The sequence below is a fragment of the Sebastes umbrosus genome, chromosome 1 (assembly GCF_015220745.1).
Source record: "Sebastes umbrosus isolate fSebUmb1 chromosome 1, fSebUmb1.pri, whole genome shotgun sequence".
In the NCBI taxonomy this organism is placed as follows: Eukaryota; Metazoa; Chordata; class Actinopteri; order Perciformes; family Sebastidae; genus Sebastes; species Sebastes umbrosus.
In genome coordinates this window covers 30,628,881-30,645,666 of record NC_051269.1, presented here as the reverse complement: position 1 = coordinate 30,645,666, position 16,786 = coordinate 30,628,881, and the positions used below count along the sequence as shown (strand labels likewise).

Below are 16,786 nucleotides of genomic sequence, written 5' to 3'. Positions count from 1 at the left end.
AAGAGAGCAGGATACAGCGTTGGAGGCGTTCATTCCTATGAGAGTTGCTCAGTGGCGCATCAGGCCAAAATGACTGGACTGCAAAGTGATAAAGTACCCGGATCATCCGGCGATCTTCCACATCCATTGGGCCCATAGAGCAGGCGCAGTAGCTTTTCCTTTAACCCCGCCTCCTAGTTCTCGTTCCAGCCTCGGTCTGGGTCTCATTCACATGAACGGAGGAAGATAAATAACTCTGGATTCAGCTATTAGTGCATTTTACAACTTTTAGAACCTAATGATTTAAATAAGGGCTATTCAAGTGTTCGTACTGGGAAGTTGATTTACCTAAAAAAAAAATTATCCGCTAATTTACAGACATCTGTTTCCCAATGTAAGTCTACGGGAAAAAGTATTTTTCGGCCCAATGGCATCATGTGACGGACACGGAAGTTGTAGTACCGCCGTGTGGCCATTACGAAAATTTGCTTCACAGCCCGGCGCTCCTCCTGGCAGCTTGGTTTCAACCCCCTGGCACCATTATCAAGGAATAGTGTTATTTAATTTGCTCCAAATCAGCATCAGTACCACCATGGCTGTATTAGCCTGCTAGTTAGCCCTGAAGCAGAACCAGGTGTTCAGCCCTGCAGATTTGCGAAAAAACTGAAAACCTGACTACCAGTAAACGTTATATGCATCATATAAGCACAAGACTGAAATAATGAAGGTCTTAAAGGACCAGTGTGTAACATTCTATTGGGATCTATTAGCAGAAGTGGAATATAATATTAATAAGTATGTTTTCTTTAGTGTATAATCACCTCAAAATAAGAATTGTTGTGTTTTCGTTAGCTTAGAATGAGCCCTTCATGTCTACATAGGGAGCGGGTCCTCTCCAAAGAGTAGCCTCCCCGGAGGCTGCGGGACTGAAGCAGGAAAAGCCAACACCAGGATCAGCAGTGATTCATGGAGAGACCTTCGTCTGGTCAGCTAACATTACTGCTAAGCAGCTGAAATATAGAGTGATATTGTGGTTTTAGCTGACGTGTGTCGCCTCACTGTTTTGAGCGATGCTCGTTCATGTCTATTTAGAGCGAGCAAACGCGAGCCTGACGCTGACTTTTCGTTAACTTAACGGCCACAGGTGTCGTTGTTAACAAGCATTTCTGAAAGTTACAAACAGTCCCTTGAAAGCCATTTGGTGCAATCAAATTTCCCATTACATTAGCACAAACCAGTGGAGTTCTGGGGTCCAGAAGTGGCTCATATCGGCCTGGTTGGTATCCAGCTTCACTACCAAAGGTTCCAACATCACCACTGACCTATCATCTCCTCACATAAGCATACACTGTAGACAGTTGTCTTGTTCAACACCATATCTCACGGTTGCTGCTTCCCTTGGACAAAAAATGTGAACCGTCTCACCCCAACCCTCCCTCTCTCCCTCTCTCCCTCCTCCCTCCAGAGGCCGACTCCTCCTCCTCTTCACTCACCTGAGGCAGCGCCGCGTTGATCTGCCTCTGGAGCACGTCCCTCTCGTGCAGCGCCCCCTGCAGCTTGGTCTGAGACTGAATGAGTGTCTCCTGAGTCTCCCTGAGGGACTCCAGCAGCTTGTCCCTCTCGTCCAGCATGTTGACCATCAGCTGCTCGAAGTTGGCCTCCTGGTCCGAGCCGTTCTGGACGCCTCCTCCACCTCCTCCTCCTCCTCCTCCACCACCACCACCACCACCTCCTCCAACACCACCGGTACCTCTGGGAGGACCGGCCGAGTCTCCCTCGTTGATGGTCGGCATCACCTCGCACATCATCTTCCCGGCTCTGTGGTGTGGGCAGCGCTATAGGACAGTGTGTCGCTGTCGGAATTATTAAGAAGAATATGCGGTTGATAAACAGATTTACACTAACTGATAGCTCACTAACTGATAGCTCACTAACTGATAGCTCACTAACTGATAGCTCACTAACTGATAGCTCACTAACTGATAGCACACTAACTGATAGCTCACTAACTGATAGCTCACTAACTGATAGCGTTGCTACGGGGCCTATTAACGCCCCGTAGCAACGATCCCCGTGGCAACGCGCGTCTTTTTACTCCCATTGCATTACATCTCTCTCAGTGCATCCTTTAAAGCTTTACCTTACCTAATCAGAGTGATTGAAACGATGAGAAGATGGTTGTTGTTGACCTTTCATCCATATTAACCGGCGTCTTTTCCTTTTCACCCGGTGAGCAGATGATCCTCCGCCCTGCTGCCCGGCGCGCCATGCACCTCACATGTAGTAGACCAGATCCCGGTGTGATGTGATTGACAGCTCGCGGATAGACGGGTACGACGGATGGAGATGGAGGGGTGGTGCCCGCCCGCGAGCACGACGGAGAGCACAGCACATTAGGCAGGACAGTTATATATAAAAAAGAAGATATTCCGAGATGGAAACGTTTTAATCTGCGTCCTTTTTTAGTCTTGGGGACAGTGAGAGCGAGTCTTATCTGCATCCGCCTTCTCTGCTTCCATCTCTCCACACACACCGCCACCGACGCTCACTCCTCCTCCTCCTCCTCCTCCTCCCACACACACACACAGTCCCTCAGCCACACACACACACACGCACACACCCTCACACACACTGGGGAATCTGCAGTTGTCACTACCAGGCTACACGGCTCTGGAAATAAGGGACCAACTCCCAGCGTGCAGCCTTTTGCACCACATGCGCGTAAAAGACACTATAATAGGGGACTGCATGGAATATAGCTGGACGGTCTCTAAGATAAGATAAGATAAGATGAACCTTTATTAATCCCCGGAGGGAAATTCAGATGTCAAAGCAGCAACATCAGCAAACATCAGCAAACAGAGTGAAACACAGGAGAGGTAAAGGTATACAAAAAGGATAAAAACAAAATAAATAGAGATATAAAAGATACAGAGTGAATGGGTGAACATAGTGTGTGCAGTCCGTCAATAAGTAAATGTAGTATGTGCAATAAATAAATGTAATGTGTACATATGTGCAGTCTATAAAGTTGTATATAGGATGTATAGTGTAAAGTAAGTAGTATATAGGATGCATAGTGTAAAGTAAGTGTATATAGGATGTATAGTGTAAAGTAAGTGGAATATAGGATGTATAGTGTAAAGTAAGTGTAAAGTGTGCCAGTGGTTAGAGTCCAAGATGGTGCCAGATAGTGCATGTTTAAAGTTCTTAAAGGTCCCATATCATGCTCATTTTCAGGTTCATACTTGTATTTTGTGTTTCTACTAGAACATGTTAACATGCTATAATGTTCAAAAACAATTTTATTTTCCTCATACTGTCGGCTTGAATATACCTGTATTTACCCTCTGTCTGAAATGCTCCGTTTTAGTGCATTTCAACAGAGTTGCAACAGAATTGCAACGCTAGGCAACAGTTTGGGTCCATGTCTACTTCCTGTCAGCTGATGTCATTAACATACACTGCAACCAGGAATAAACTGGGACACATTTAGAATGTTTACGTTTAAAACCATGTAATGGTCTAAATATTGTATATTTGTGACATCACAAATGGACAGAAATCCTAACGGCTTGTTTCAAACGCGCAATTTCTGAATACGGGCAGTGTGTATTTCTCTTTATATTGAGCGCTTCGATACTTTCACAGTATTTATAAAGCACTTAAACCTGCTTTATAATATAAAAGACATGAAAATCTTACTTTTTACAATATGGGACCTTTAAAGTCCTCATAGTTCTATTCATATATTGTATATTTGTGACATCACAAATGGACAGAAATCCTAACGGTTTGTTTCAAACGCACTATTTCTGAATAGTCAGAAAGTCTCCATTTTAGGGTTGAAAGTGAAGAGGGTGTGGATGAGTATGAGCATAGTGAATGGCAGAGGTGCTTTCTAACTTGCTAAAAAGGCTCTGTCCTAACTTTACTAACCATATGTACCGTGCCAGTGAGGTAACGTTTAGTTGTTGCACACGTTGCAGTGTTTAGGACTTTGTTTGCTCTGATCATCAAATAATGTTCTACAGTAATGACCATTAACTGCTCACATTGGAGTACATACATGTTGCCCTTTTTGATCCCAAAAGAGTTTTTACCTGAAAACCTTTATATAAAAATACACATTCTGTCCTATAGCTTATATTTTCCTTCAAGATTATTTGTGTTTCAACATATATAAATGATTGTGGAAAGGAGCGAAGCCATTTCTGACCACTTAGCATGGTAAAAAAAAAAACAGTTTTACTCAACAAGAAGGAGGAGTCCAGGGGAGCTTTTTATTTCAAAAGCCTTTTACTTTTTTTGTTTAGGGAGACATTGTGGTTTTGACAATACAGTTAAAACAATTATCTGTCCAAAAACATAAACTTTACCACATCGAAAACAAATCTTTGAATCCGACTTAAGTCACAGTATTTATTTGGCCAGTTCAAAATTAGTAAGTTTGAAAGTGTGAACAATATACCTGTTAACAATTTGTTCCTTGATTTAACATGAGGCATGAATATAGTCGTTTAATTTATTCATAAGCATGTTGCTGTGGCAGTACAGAATAGACGACAATAACAGCGAAACAAACAGCGAAAACGTTATTTACCATCTCTAAATAGAATAATTCTTTCAGTGTAGAGAATATGCAATAAGTCACTGTGCTTCCCTCAAATTATTCAGACACATTAAAGATCCTATAAGGCCTGAGTTTGTCTTAAAGCCATATAGTGCAGATGTATCCCCACATTTCCTCCTAGATCACGGTTCAAGATTTGAAAGTTAACTGTGAAGAGTGTTTGCTTTAAAAAAAAAAAATCAGCAGTTATTGTGACTGAAGGACAATCTCAGTCCAGTGTGAACGGAAAGTGATTAATAACCTATGAAAAGAGCTCACTCATCACTGACCTGATACTGTACTGATGAAGTTCTGCAGGGGTTTGGCTGCTGTAAAGTGTATAGTGGATTTCATTAAGATAAAGTTCATGAGAATTTCATGAAAGAATAATTTCATACAGTAAAATCAATTTAAAAATTAAGTAAAGTTGATATGAATTGTCATGAAAAGATAAAGGAAACTATTTAACTACCTAAAGCAAATTAAATGAAACCAGAGCTTGTTGGATAATGTGTTGATATTTGTGTCTTTTATCACTCTCCAATTATTAAACCCATAAAAAATAATACACATCATTAACTCCTTAAATCATTTATTCATTTCTCCTATGTGCCGATACAGATGATTTAATTTAAAACCTTTTCTATCAGTGTATATTACTTTGGGGATTTTAATACAAGTAAATACAGATATATTAATGTATGCATTCAAACACACAATTTTGAGCTTAAAAGCCTTCAGTCAATTATATTTCACCTCTAAGTTTAAATACAAAGAATATTATTATTATTATTATTAGTCAATTGGCAGAAACTGTGATGGCTAATTGTTGCCACCTAGTGGCTGAATCTGAGTTTTACTTGATGTTTTCTGCAGTGATGGAAGAAGTACTTAAATATTTTACTGAAGTAAATACCACAGTGTAGAAATTCTCTGTTTCGAATAAAACACATTCAAATTTTTACTGAAGAAAATTACAAAAGATATTAGCATCAAAATATAAATATATAAAAAGTAAAAGTACTCCTTATGTAGAATGGCGCATTTCAGAATAATATATTATATGATTGAATTGGAATTATTGATGCACTGGTGTGTACATTATTTCAATGTTGCAGCTGGTAAAGGTGGAGCTTGTTTTTTATTATTATTATTATTATTTATACTGCCAGGTAGCTTGAGTATTTCACCACAGGATCAATACAGCCTTATCTTTATCCATAATAATACATTATAATTTATTTGTTGTTATTATATTGTAATAATATATAATGATATATTATGTTTTTATTATTATGAATATGCAAAGTAAATAGTAACTTAAGGTATCAAATAAATGTAGTAAAGAGTACAATATTTCCCTCTGAGTAGGAGCGGAGTATAGATGTATAGAGCAGAGAATGGAAATACTCAAAAAAATACTCAAAAAGTACCTAAAAATTGTACTGTACTCAAGTTACAGTTTAGATTGCAATTATATTTCTCCTTTATTTACAATGTGTTGTGTCTGGCAGTTAAATGAAAGGATATAAACTGTTATATGTACAGATTAGAGAGTTTCTTTGTGTGATGTTTATTACAGTTTTAGGCCAAATTGCTGAAGGGCTGTTAGCAAGTGAGATTTGATTTCAATGGCTGACCTACTTGGAGCAGTTGTAGGTTGGATGAGTAACAATGAGAATAGATCTTGTTAGGCCTATTGATAAAAAAAATATGTTGATAAGGGGAAATGAACGCGTAATCAGGAGAAAACCATAGTGAATTGATTACCTTTAAGGTGAAATCAATAGTCTGTGTTAAAAGAAGGTGAAGACAATGAATAGTGGTCATAAGATATTAGACCATATTGGAGTTATGTACCTGGGATACAGACAGTAAAGGGCTTGATGAAAGCTCTGGCCACAAATGAGAAGAACCTCCTGAAATCTCTTGATCCATCTGTAAAGTTGGAGAACAGGAGACAATTACTGTGCTGACTACTTAATTGTCAGAGAGTAATTTCTCATGGCCAGAGGTCGAAGCACCACCTCTGCTTTTTTTGGTCTTCTTTGAGCTGCAGCATTTCTCAGAAAAGTGATTCAGCTCTAGTTTCATAGGAATTTACTCTAGAAGATGCGGCTCTCTGCATTTGAGTTTTAAAGGCCTTGACAACAATGTTGTCAACAGCCAATTTGGGATGCTGTGGCCTGCAGCACTTTCACAAAATACTTACATAGGTCACTGAACACAGCACTGTGGATCTGTTTTAGCATTGTGACTCTTAGGAGGTCTGATAACAATACCATAACAAAGCCACTGTCTTCCTTCTCCGACTGATGTTTGATATCTAAGTCTACCTGACTCAGCGGTGTCTGGGCAGTTTTAATGGTGTGCATAAGAAACCTTATGAGAGGTAGAGTGACAGAGTAGCTGTACTTTCAGTCACTTTCTGATATTGCTGTTGAGTGAGAAGTGGATGGGAAGATGACACAAGTGACACAGGAACCATCTCATCACTCTTCAGTGAAACCAGCTTTCCAAAGATTTTTTTAAAAAATTTGGCATAAACAACAAAATAATAATAATAATGATAATAATGATAATAATACATTATTATTATCATTATTATTATTATTATTATTATTATTATTATTATTATTATTATTATTATTATTATTATTATTATTATTGTTGTTATTATTGTTATTATTATTATTATTATTATTATTATTATTATTATTATTATTATATAGAAATAAAAGGAACATCTAATTTTCCTGCAGGGGAAATTTATGAAGCATTCTTTTTTTAGTTTTTTTTTTACTTATTCTTTATTTGTTTTTTTCCCCCTCACATCCCCTTTTACATCAAACAGTATTTCGACCTATAGTAGGTTGACAGTTTCCTTCACAAGGGGTTACAATATTTATAAGGTCTTACAATATATATCCAAACAATTCAACATGAAAGTATGTATAAAAATAAATCAAAATAAATTGAAAAAATAATAACACTAAATACAACCAATATAAGTAAAGTATATCAAAATAAAACAAAGGTTACATATAAACTCACTTTACATAGGCACAAATATTCAGTCCAATATGCATAGGAAAATATCCACATTATTTATCAAAATATTGAAGATACAATTTCTCACAATTTATTTTGTCTCACTTTAAAGAAGACACATTAGATTACTTCAGGGTATCACATACAGTCCCAGTTCTTTTTCAAGCATCTGATCCTTCAATTATCAATCCTAGGGTTCCCCCATTTCCTCCATTAGTGGTGTCCGTCTTTATATAAATGTATGAAGCATTTTGTTAAGAAACCCAGTTGCAGTCAAGGCGTGTTACTGTTCCTCCAAAGAAAAAATCAAACACTATATCAGTCAATTAAGGCAAGACTTAAAGGTCCCATATCGTACTAATTTTCAGGTTCATACTTGTATTTTGTGTTTCTACTAGAACATGTTTACATGCTGTAATGTTCAAAAAACACTTTATTTTCCTCATACTGTCTGCCTGAATATACCTGTATTTACCCTCTGTCTGAAACGCTCTGTTTTAGTGCGTTTCATTTTGGAATTGCAACGGAATTGCGTTGCTAGGCAACAGTTTGGGTCCATGTGTACTTCCTGTCAGCTGATGTTATTTACATACACTGCAACAGGAAATAAACTGGGACACATTTAGAATGTTTACCTTTAAAACCGTGTAATGATCTAAATATTGTATATTTGTGAAATCACAAATGGACAGAAATCCTAACGGCTTGTTTTAAATGCACAATTTCTGAATACGGGCTGTGTGTATTTCTCCGTATATTTCGCGTTTTGATAGTTTAACAGTATTTAAAGCACTTAAACCTGCTTTATAATATAAAAGACATGAAAATCTCACTTTTTACAGTATGGGACCTTTAAAGGGACTATTTGTAACTTTGTACGCACATAAATGTAGCGGGTCGTCACACATGCGCGCTCGCATATGCGCGTTCGCGTGTAGCCGCTGTACACTCCTCCTCTGCCTGCTCGCCTCCACTCAGACAGCTCAGCTCGCTCCACCTCTAGACGTGAACGCGCGCTCACTCCACACTGCAGAAGAGTTAGTTTAGCTCTGAGAATATCTAGTGAATGCACAGTGGACTTTTGTGCAGAAATAACTGCTGCAGCTCCTCCAGACCAACAGAGGTTTTCCGTGTCTTGTGAAGTGACGGAGCTCTACAGAGATTTACGTTGTCTTCTCGTTACCGACCGGGTGCCGGTGTCTCCTCTGCTCTCTCCGGCTGCGGGCGGAGAGAGCAGGGAGACACGCTGGAGAGCCCGGCTGCCTCAGCCTGCACTTAGGCAGGAAAAGCCAACACTAGGATCAGATCTAAATCATGTTCATGGAGAGACCTTTGTCTGGTCAGCTAACATTACTGCCAAGCAGCTGAAATATAGAGTGATATTGTGGTTTTAGCTGACGTGTGTCGCCTCACTGTTTTGAGCGATGCTCGTTCAGGTATATTTAGAGCGAGCAAGCGCGAGCCCGACGCTGACTTTCGTTGATTTCACGGCCACAGGTGTCGCTGTTAAGAAGCATTTCTGAAAGTTACAAATAGTCCCTTTAAGGAAAGTCTTAACTTGCTCTTGGTCACAAGAAATCATTGAAATGTTGGCAATGACCAGCAGGTGGCAGTAAAGCAGCAGAGGGGGGGAGGGAGAAAAAAAACCCCGACAACGATACTCTCGCGATACTTGCAACATTACGTCATTCCATGATGGCTGAAGATCCTGGCGGAACATTTTCCAATTTCTCTCTCATTTTTCTTTCTTTCTCTCTACCTCCGCTTGCCATAGAGACATGGCAGGACCCACAGGCCCGTTAAGCGCCCACAGATCATTGGTGTCGACATGCCCAAGAAAGGGAACCGAAAACGGCTGAAGTTTAAGGCCGGAGACGTTTGTTCGGAATCAGGTAACTAAGGTTACTACATTAGCTAGCATGCTAGCACGTTATCTGCAAGGCAAGGCAGCTTTATCTGTAGAGCACATTGCAGCAACAAAGTGCTTTACATAAACATCCAAGGACTGTGCAACAAAGTGCAAAAGCACATTAAGACATAATTAAAACAGTTATAAAAACATTACAGATTAGAAAATAAAAACAAGCTAAAATAGAATATAACACACAAGAGTAACAGTTAAAGTGCAGTATAAGATCATTATCTGGTTTAATAAAAGGCAGAAGCAGCAAACAGGACATTTGTAAGCTTTGTTTTAAAAGAACTCAGAGTTGGAGTTGCAGGTTTCTGGGAGCTTGTTCCAGATATTTTGTGCATAAAAACTGAACGCTGCTTCTGCATGTTTAGTTCTGACTCTGGGGACACTAAGCAGACCTTGCTTGATTTATTATAAAGGTACAGTGGGGTCACATTTGTGTTGCTGGCTCTCTGCGGTCACATTTCGGTGTAACACCTGTTTGTAACCTTAGCCTTCTGTCAGTGGTGGTCATAGCTGTTATATTTGAAAGAAATATGACTTCTAAAGAGTACCAGGCAGCACTGCTCCCAGTAGACCACTTATACACTTACACACTTAAAACAATAACCTGATAATTTCAGGTGGAATTTCATTTCATTCTCACTGTGCAATATCATTTTCCACTTGTTAATAGTCTGTTTATTGTCAATACTGTATATACTGCTCCTATTTTTATACTTCCTTCTATTTAAATGGTTCATATTTTGTTACACTTTGTTTAGCTCTTTTTTTCTTTTTTTTTTTTACTGTGTTAGCTGATGCATCTTGATTTTTGCACTATCCCCTTTGCTGCTGTACACTGCACATTTCCCCACTGCAGGACTAATAAAGGAATATCTTATCTTATCTTATGATTCTTTGAAAATATGTCTGTTATTCTTAGTGACTGTTGCTGATTATGCTGATGGACCCAGTTAGCCTACTGTCAGTAGTTGTCATAGCTGGCTTTGCTGATGTATTATTATTAGAAAATATTTGTGTTATTCTTAGTGACTGTTGCTGATTATGCTGGTGGACCCAGTTAGCCTACTGTCAGTAGTTGTCATAGCTGATTTGCTGATATATTTAAAAGAAATATGACTTCTAAAGAGTATGATTATTAGAAAATGTGTCTTGTTTTTCCTAGTGACCGTTGCTGATTATGCTGATGCCGACCCAGCCGTTGTGAAGTCAGGGAGGCTGAAAAAGGCTGTTGCAAATGCAGTTGAAAAAGAAGGTAAATGGTGATGATGTACAGTCAGACATTTCTGTGTATTAATGATTTGAGATTACAGTGTGACTTGGCCATGTCTGTGCACGCGATTCAAGTGCTTAACTTAACACTGTGTGTTTCAGCAAAATTACTCTGCGGCCTGGAAGCATCTCAGGGTGCTGTAGAGGAGGTCCTCTCGTCTTCAGTGAGTGTCACAGCCGATGCTTTGGACAGCAGTGATGACCTAGACCCTGAAGATGATGGAGAAAATGAAACTCAAGTGACCCACAAGAAGAAAAACAAGAGGAGAAAGGGTATTATTTGTAATTTGTTTAAAGTATGCACATCGAGCAATGAGTCGAAAATGGAGTCAACCTTTTGTGCAACTTTACCAGGGTGTTGACTGTGACGTTTGCATGTTGTCTTCACAGAAAGTAGTGAGCGTAGTAATGGAGGGGAGTATCCAGTGGATATCTGGTTAATGCTCGCCTCCTACATTCGGCCAGAGGATGTGTGCAGATTTGCTCTAATCTGTAGGAATGCCTGGACAGTCACTTGCACGGCAGCTTTTTGGACCAGGCTCTACAGAAGGTGAGGTGGTTTTATTGATCATGTGCATGCAGTCAATGGTGAACAGCAAAGTGGAGTGCTTCTATTTTTTCCTACCAGTATTTTTCTTTTCCCTGCTGCTTTTCCTTTTCCTATTAGCTATTAGATTTGCTGAGTCATTTAGCATGGAAAAGGAAATGAAAAGGTATTTTTAAATGATGTACATATTGAGTGTTTTATTGTGTTTTTGTAAATTGATGGATTCATATTTTATTTGTAAATTATTTTAATAATTCATCTTTTTATTGCCCTCCTCTTTTTATTATTTAATTACTTTGTGATTTAGTCGATTTATTCATAGATTAATAAGTTAATTTGTAAACAAATGTATTAATGCCTATTTTTATTTTAGAAATAGTTATTAATTAATGACTTGCTTTATTACTATTTCTGTGACTCTTGTGGTCCTCCATAATTGTGAAGTTAACCAGGAAAAACTTGAACGGGGTCTCTTCTCAAAACCAAATTTAAATCTTTGCCTTCCATGCTTTTGCTTTACTAATTTTTTTAAAAATGTAAAAAAATATATATACATTTTATCAGAATGGAAACTACCATACATGTCAAGTTCATGATTTGTTGTTAAATTGAGGATCATATCCATTGTTAGTAGTGTGTGTGTCAAGATAAAAAGTCTTGAATGTGGTCCAATAAATTACCAAAGTAAGGGAGTAAACTGACCATTTGTATAATTAACATGTTTTCTTGCCCTCCCACCTTCCATCTCTCACAGGCACTACAAGATTGACACTGACCTGCCGTTCCGCCTCCAGCCTGAGTGTATTGACAGGATGTGCTCTTTACGTGCCCGAGTGATTCGCTCCCTTTTCCATTTGTATGAGCCGTTCAGCTTGCGTGTCTCGAAAATTCCTGCCCTGCCAGAATCCACGCCCACGACTTTACTCAACTCCAAGGTAAATAATCTGATGTGTAGTCAGTCACCTAACTCCACGGATGTGGAGCTAAAGTTCTGTTGTTTTTATTTTTTTATGATCTATTAGTATTGCAAGTGATTAGCTTGTATTTAGAGATCCATCTTTTTCATGCAAATGCGCCTATGGCTAAAAAAGAAAACTCAGGGCTAACCAACCCTGCCAATAAACAATTTTGTGATATCCAGGCTAACGACGACCACCAATGTTAGTGGAGCCAGGTAGTTCAAAGAGAGCCAGACTAAGTTGAACTCTCTGCATGATAGAGGCCCCTTGTGTAGTATTTGGTTGGACTGAAAACTGACCTTCACGGTACATGGTTTGACACATCTGGGTTATGTGTATGTATTCGTTTAGTCTCATTTTTGCGTTTTAATTTTCAAAACAAAGAAACCAGTAAAAAACACACATGCATGTCCATAAAAACTTAAACTGGTCTTTCTCATTGTGGAAATGTTGATTTTATGTGTTTTCTGTTGCAGTGTTTACTGTTCTGGATCAGAAAGGTGTCAGGGACTCGGCCTGAGGCATTGTGGGAGTTCAGCTTCAAGTTTCTAAAGCAGGTAAAACAGGTTGTTTAAAACACTCCTTTCCTAATTTGATAACCTTTCAGTAATAGCCTGTCATCATTGCTGCTGTCATATTTTTTTTTCTGGTCATCTCCATCCCAGCAGGGGCACAGTAAGAATGGTTGTGCCAACTCCTTGTGCAAGCCCAGACAATACGAAGACGTCCACACGAACCCAGACTCTGACTGCTACATGCTTCAGGTCACCACCCTCAACTTCATCTTCACACCTGTGGTCATGGGCATGACGCTGAGCCTGGTTAGTAACTCTTGTGTTTGGTGGATATTGGCTACTACCTCATATGGCAGAGAGCACAGATTGTTCTATGAACTTTTGCATGTGTTACCCTATAGCTGACCCGTGTTGGTAGTAATAGGACCTAGGGAGCAGGATGTTGTTTTTATATGAGCTACAGTCTATAAGGAATTGTAGGTGTTTCTCGCAGCCACATAAAAGGTTGTGTGTAGAAGGTATCCCGCGAGTTGGGAAAACTCGTGAGATGGTTAACTTTAGGCATTGATCTTGAGTAGTTAAGGTTAGGATAGGTTGTCGGGCAGTGAGTCACGTGAGAGTTTTTGCAGATTTCGTAATTTGCGGGTTACCACTAGACATAAAAGCTAACAATGAATGAAGAAAGAGACGGGCAGTCTTAGGTGAATCGCATCAAAAAACATCCAGAATCTCCTCACCTACTGGCAACATGTTTGTCATGATATGCTAACATTTGTATCTTTATTGTTTTTGCCAATAATTTGCTTTATCCAATAATATCTTCTGCCCCAAAGATTAAAATACCACTTTTGATGATGAACTGGTGCACCAAGTAGAATATATAATATTAATAATATTAACTCCTCTCCTAATCTGTACTGGTCTGTCTTTGTTTTTCTCATAGTTCACAATGAACGTTAGCACAGACATGCGCCACCACCGCGTTCGTCTGGTGTTCCAGGACTCGCCGCTCCGACGGGGGAAGAAGAGGGGGGATCATGGCGGGACCCAGGTGGTGCTGGATCCCGTACACAGTGTAAAGCTCATGGACTGGTGGCACCCACAGTACCCCTCTTCACCCCAGACATAGGAGTCCTGCCCCCTTGACAGAACGTCACACCAAGAATCCTGCTGATATCTCATCCCACTCACCAGAAATGTGATATCGAGTGACGCTGCAGAACCCTGGATTGTGTTCATTTACATTTTGATTCGGCATTTCAATTGATATTCAAATTTCGATTGTCATTGTTAGATGTTAAAGTCTGAGATGGGATGCAAACCTCACCTTCCAGTGTCAAGATTAAACATGTTGCATGCCCATCTACCACCGCAACCTCCACACCCTACTTGTAATGTTATTTAAACATTCATAGATCTTCCTGGAAGTAAATCATGTACTGCAGAATTGTCCAGTATGAACATTATTCCTAGGAAGACTGGGCTTTATCTATGTAAACAAATCTGCCACATGGGGACCTTGGCAGTCCCTCTGCTCTTTCAACCATCCTCAGGAGAAATCTAACTTCAGTTTGTTTTGCATTGTTATCTCAGAAAAAAGTGCATAATGTTTCACAAAATAGAAAATACTGTGATATGATCACAGTGATAGTTGATAGATGATAAATATTGATAATATTGTTCAGCCCTACAGAGTCAGGCCTGAGAGGAACCCATTTAGAGCTACCAGTTGCATAAAAAAGATTCACAAGTTCCCCATTATTCTACATTAGTCAACATGTTGCATGTTGAACCTACATGTGCAACACGTTTTCGAGAAGTTTTAAAACTCGTGGATTAACAGGGAACATTTGAACTGACTGTCCTTTTGTTTTTATGCTCACTTGAAAAGTTACTCGAAAAATATCTTGATTTTGCGTTGGTTTGAATTGACAATGTTGCATCAACAGATTATTCTTTTAAAACTATGTTTTTTTTCTTGATCTATTTAATTTAAGGCAGCCTCACTTAGTATTATGTGAACATTAATGACACTTATCTTTACTGAAGGGGCCAAAGAGATGATTTACCTCAGACGTCATCTGCTGATTTGGGCAGTGTTTCTTTTCTATCTACTGTTTCTTGGCTAAAAACATCTTGATTGTCTCCTTGCTGACTATGTGAGTCATGTACCCTACTGCCTCCTTTTTGAATCTTTCACAACTTTGAATGGCTCAAAGTGTTTAAAATGGTCTGTCTTATAAGTGTTGAATCACACCAATCACATGCTTGATTATGATGGGGAGAGAGAGCGACCATTGACATTGATTTATCCATCCATCAGACACAATTATATGATTGATTTGCACATATACATATATTGTGAATGGAAAAAAATAGATTGACCACAAACAGTTTACACTCGGTGTTCCAGTAGCTCACCTTGTAGAGCAGGTGCCCATAAACCAAGGCTGAGTCTTTACCGCAGCAGCCCGGGTTTGAATCCGACTTGTGGCCCTTTGCTGCATGTCGCCCCCCTTTCTCTCTCTCTCTCTCTCTGTCCCTCTCTCCCTCTCTCCCCCTCTCCCCCTTTCCAGTCTATCACTGTCCTAACAAATAAAGGCCAAAAAAAGTTATAAAGGCCAGTTTACACTTCTAGAAATATGAAGTAGAAGACAGCTGGATGTTCTGGTTAGCAGCAGTAGATTGTTTTAGTGGTTGGTCTAGTTTTATCAGATTGTGTTACACTGATAAAAAAAACTTACCGCACTGAAATAAAAACAGAAACTGCCCATTCAAAATGCCTCCAGACAGTCTTCTGTCATGAAATGTTGATTTACTGTATATTATTGTTGATCTTTCTGCCCTCTTGTTGTCATACTGGGTATTACCGGTGTGCTCCAGCAGTCACTGGATAGCACAAGGCCCTCCTTCATATCTCTTTATATGTGTGAATGATTTTCCTCGTACCAGTTAACATGCCATATTCTTTTCAGACCAGTGAAACAAATAAAAACATATACAGAGAGCTGGACGACCTAGAACCTGAAATACAGCAGATGGACATTGTGTCTTTACAGTCATACAGATGCACTTGTGCTGTGAAATGTCAATACGTCCAGATTATAAAACTGACAGATATGTGAATTTTAGTTAAACATTTTGTCGGTCCTATGATTAAAGGTTTTCACATAATATAAGAAAGACCTGTGCAATCTGGCCTTAGAAATACCAGTCCACTTCTCTATAACAGTCTTCACTAAAATGATAACATTTTAAGATTAAAAATGCAAATGTATTGGATTATATCTAAATCAGATTTATTTGCAAAGTACATACATAAAAGGGATTTGACTCCGGTTTTATGCATTTCTCTCAAACAGTCATAGGAATAACAGCAAGGGACAAGGACAACAAAGCTGGACAAATTAAGGTAAAATTGTTGTTGTAAACAATACAAATAGTGCAAAGAAATAAATATTGAATGGATAAACATTGACTGGATGATTATGCATAGTATGTACATGTAAAGATGTCTATATACTGTATGTAAAGTGAATAGGATTCATATTGGTGACAGGTGATATGTACATATATATATGTGTGTATATATATATATATATATATATATACATATACATATATATATATATATATATATTGAGGAAGACACAGATACCACCCCACGGGGGTGAGAGGGAGATTTTGTGCATTCAAGATTATATTGCACATGGTTTCATCTCAACCCCTGCATGCTAACACTGACACATTACACTGAAACGTAACTGGGACTTAACGATCTCAAAGATCTTTTTATTGAGCAGTTATATTTCACTTTTTTCTCAATTGACGTGTGCATTCAAGGCTCATTTCATTGTTTTTACAATTGTGCGTGTAGTATTGGAGTCATTAGAAAATAAAATAAAATAAAAGGCACAAAGGTGATATCTAAAT

At 38.8% G+C, this 16,786-nt stretch overlaps 2 protein-coding genes across 12 annotated transcripts in view; one reads left to right on the top strand and one right to left on the bottom strand.

Moving 5' to 3' along the window:
• The window catches only part of ppfia4 (PTPRF interacting protein alpha 4), a 79,746-nt gene extending 76,956 nt beyond the window's left edge, over positions 1-2,790 (bottom strand). For 3 of the 10 annotated variants that reach the window (XM_037771430.1, XM_037771449.1, XM_037771487.1), the window contains exons 1-2: positions 2,125-2,780; positions 1,473-1,832 (exon numbers count right to left, since the gene is read on the bottom strand). In XM_037771430.1, coding sequence (XP_037627358.1) covers positions 1,473-1,787 — 315 coding nt within the window. In that variant the 5' untranslated portion in view covers positions 1,788-1,832; positions 2,125-2,780. Of the gene's footprint in view, positions 1-1,472; positions 1,833-2,124 lie in introns of all 10 variants that reach the window. The other 7 variants (XM_037771410.1, XM_037771459.1, XM_037771478.1 and 4 more) reach the window with 6 other exon arrangements.
• A 6,533-nt stretch (positions 2,791-9,323) lies between these two features.
• tmem183a (transmembrane protein 183A) lies at positions 9,324-15,633 on the top strand. Of its 2 annotated transcripts, none has more exons than XM_037780835.1 (8): positions 9,324-9,534; positions 10,726-10,815; positions 10,935-11,105; positions 11,223-11,382; positions 12,134-12,314; positions 12,815-12,895; positions 13,007-13,159; positions 13,797-15,633. In XM_037780835.1, exons 1-8 carry the CDS (start codon positions 9,471-9,473, stop codon positions 13,980-13,982), a joined length of 1,086 nt encoding a protein of 361 aa, XP_037636763.1. In that variant the 5' UTR covers positions 9,324-9,470; the 3' UTR covers positions 13,983-15,633. The 2 variants fall into 2 exon arrangements, with proteins under 2 accessions (XP_037636763.1, XP_037636756.1); XM_037780828.1 differs by having other exon boundaries at positions 9,325-9,534; positions 13,004-13,159.
• The last annotated feature ends 1,153 nt before the right edge of the window (positions 15,634-16,786 follow it).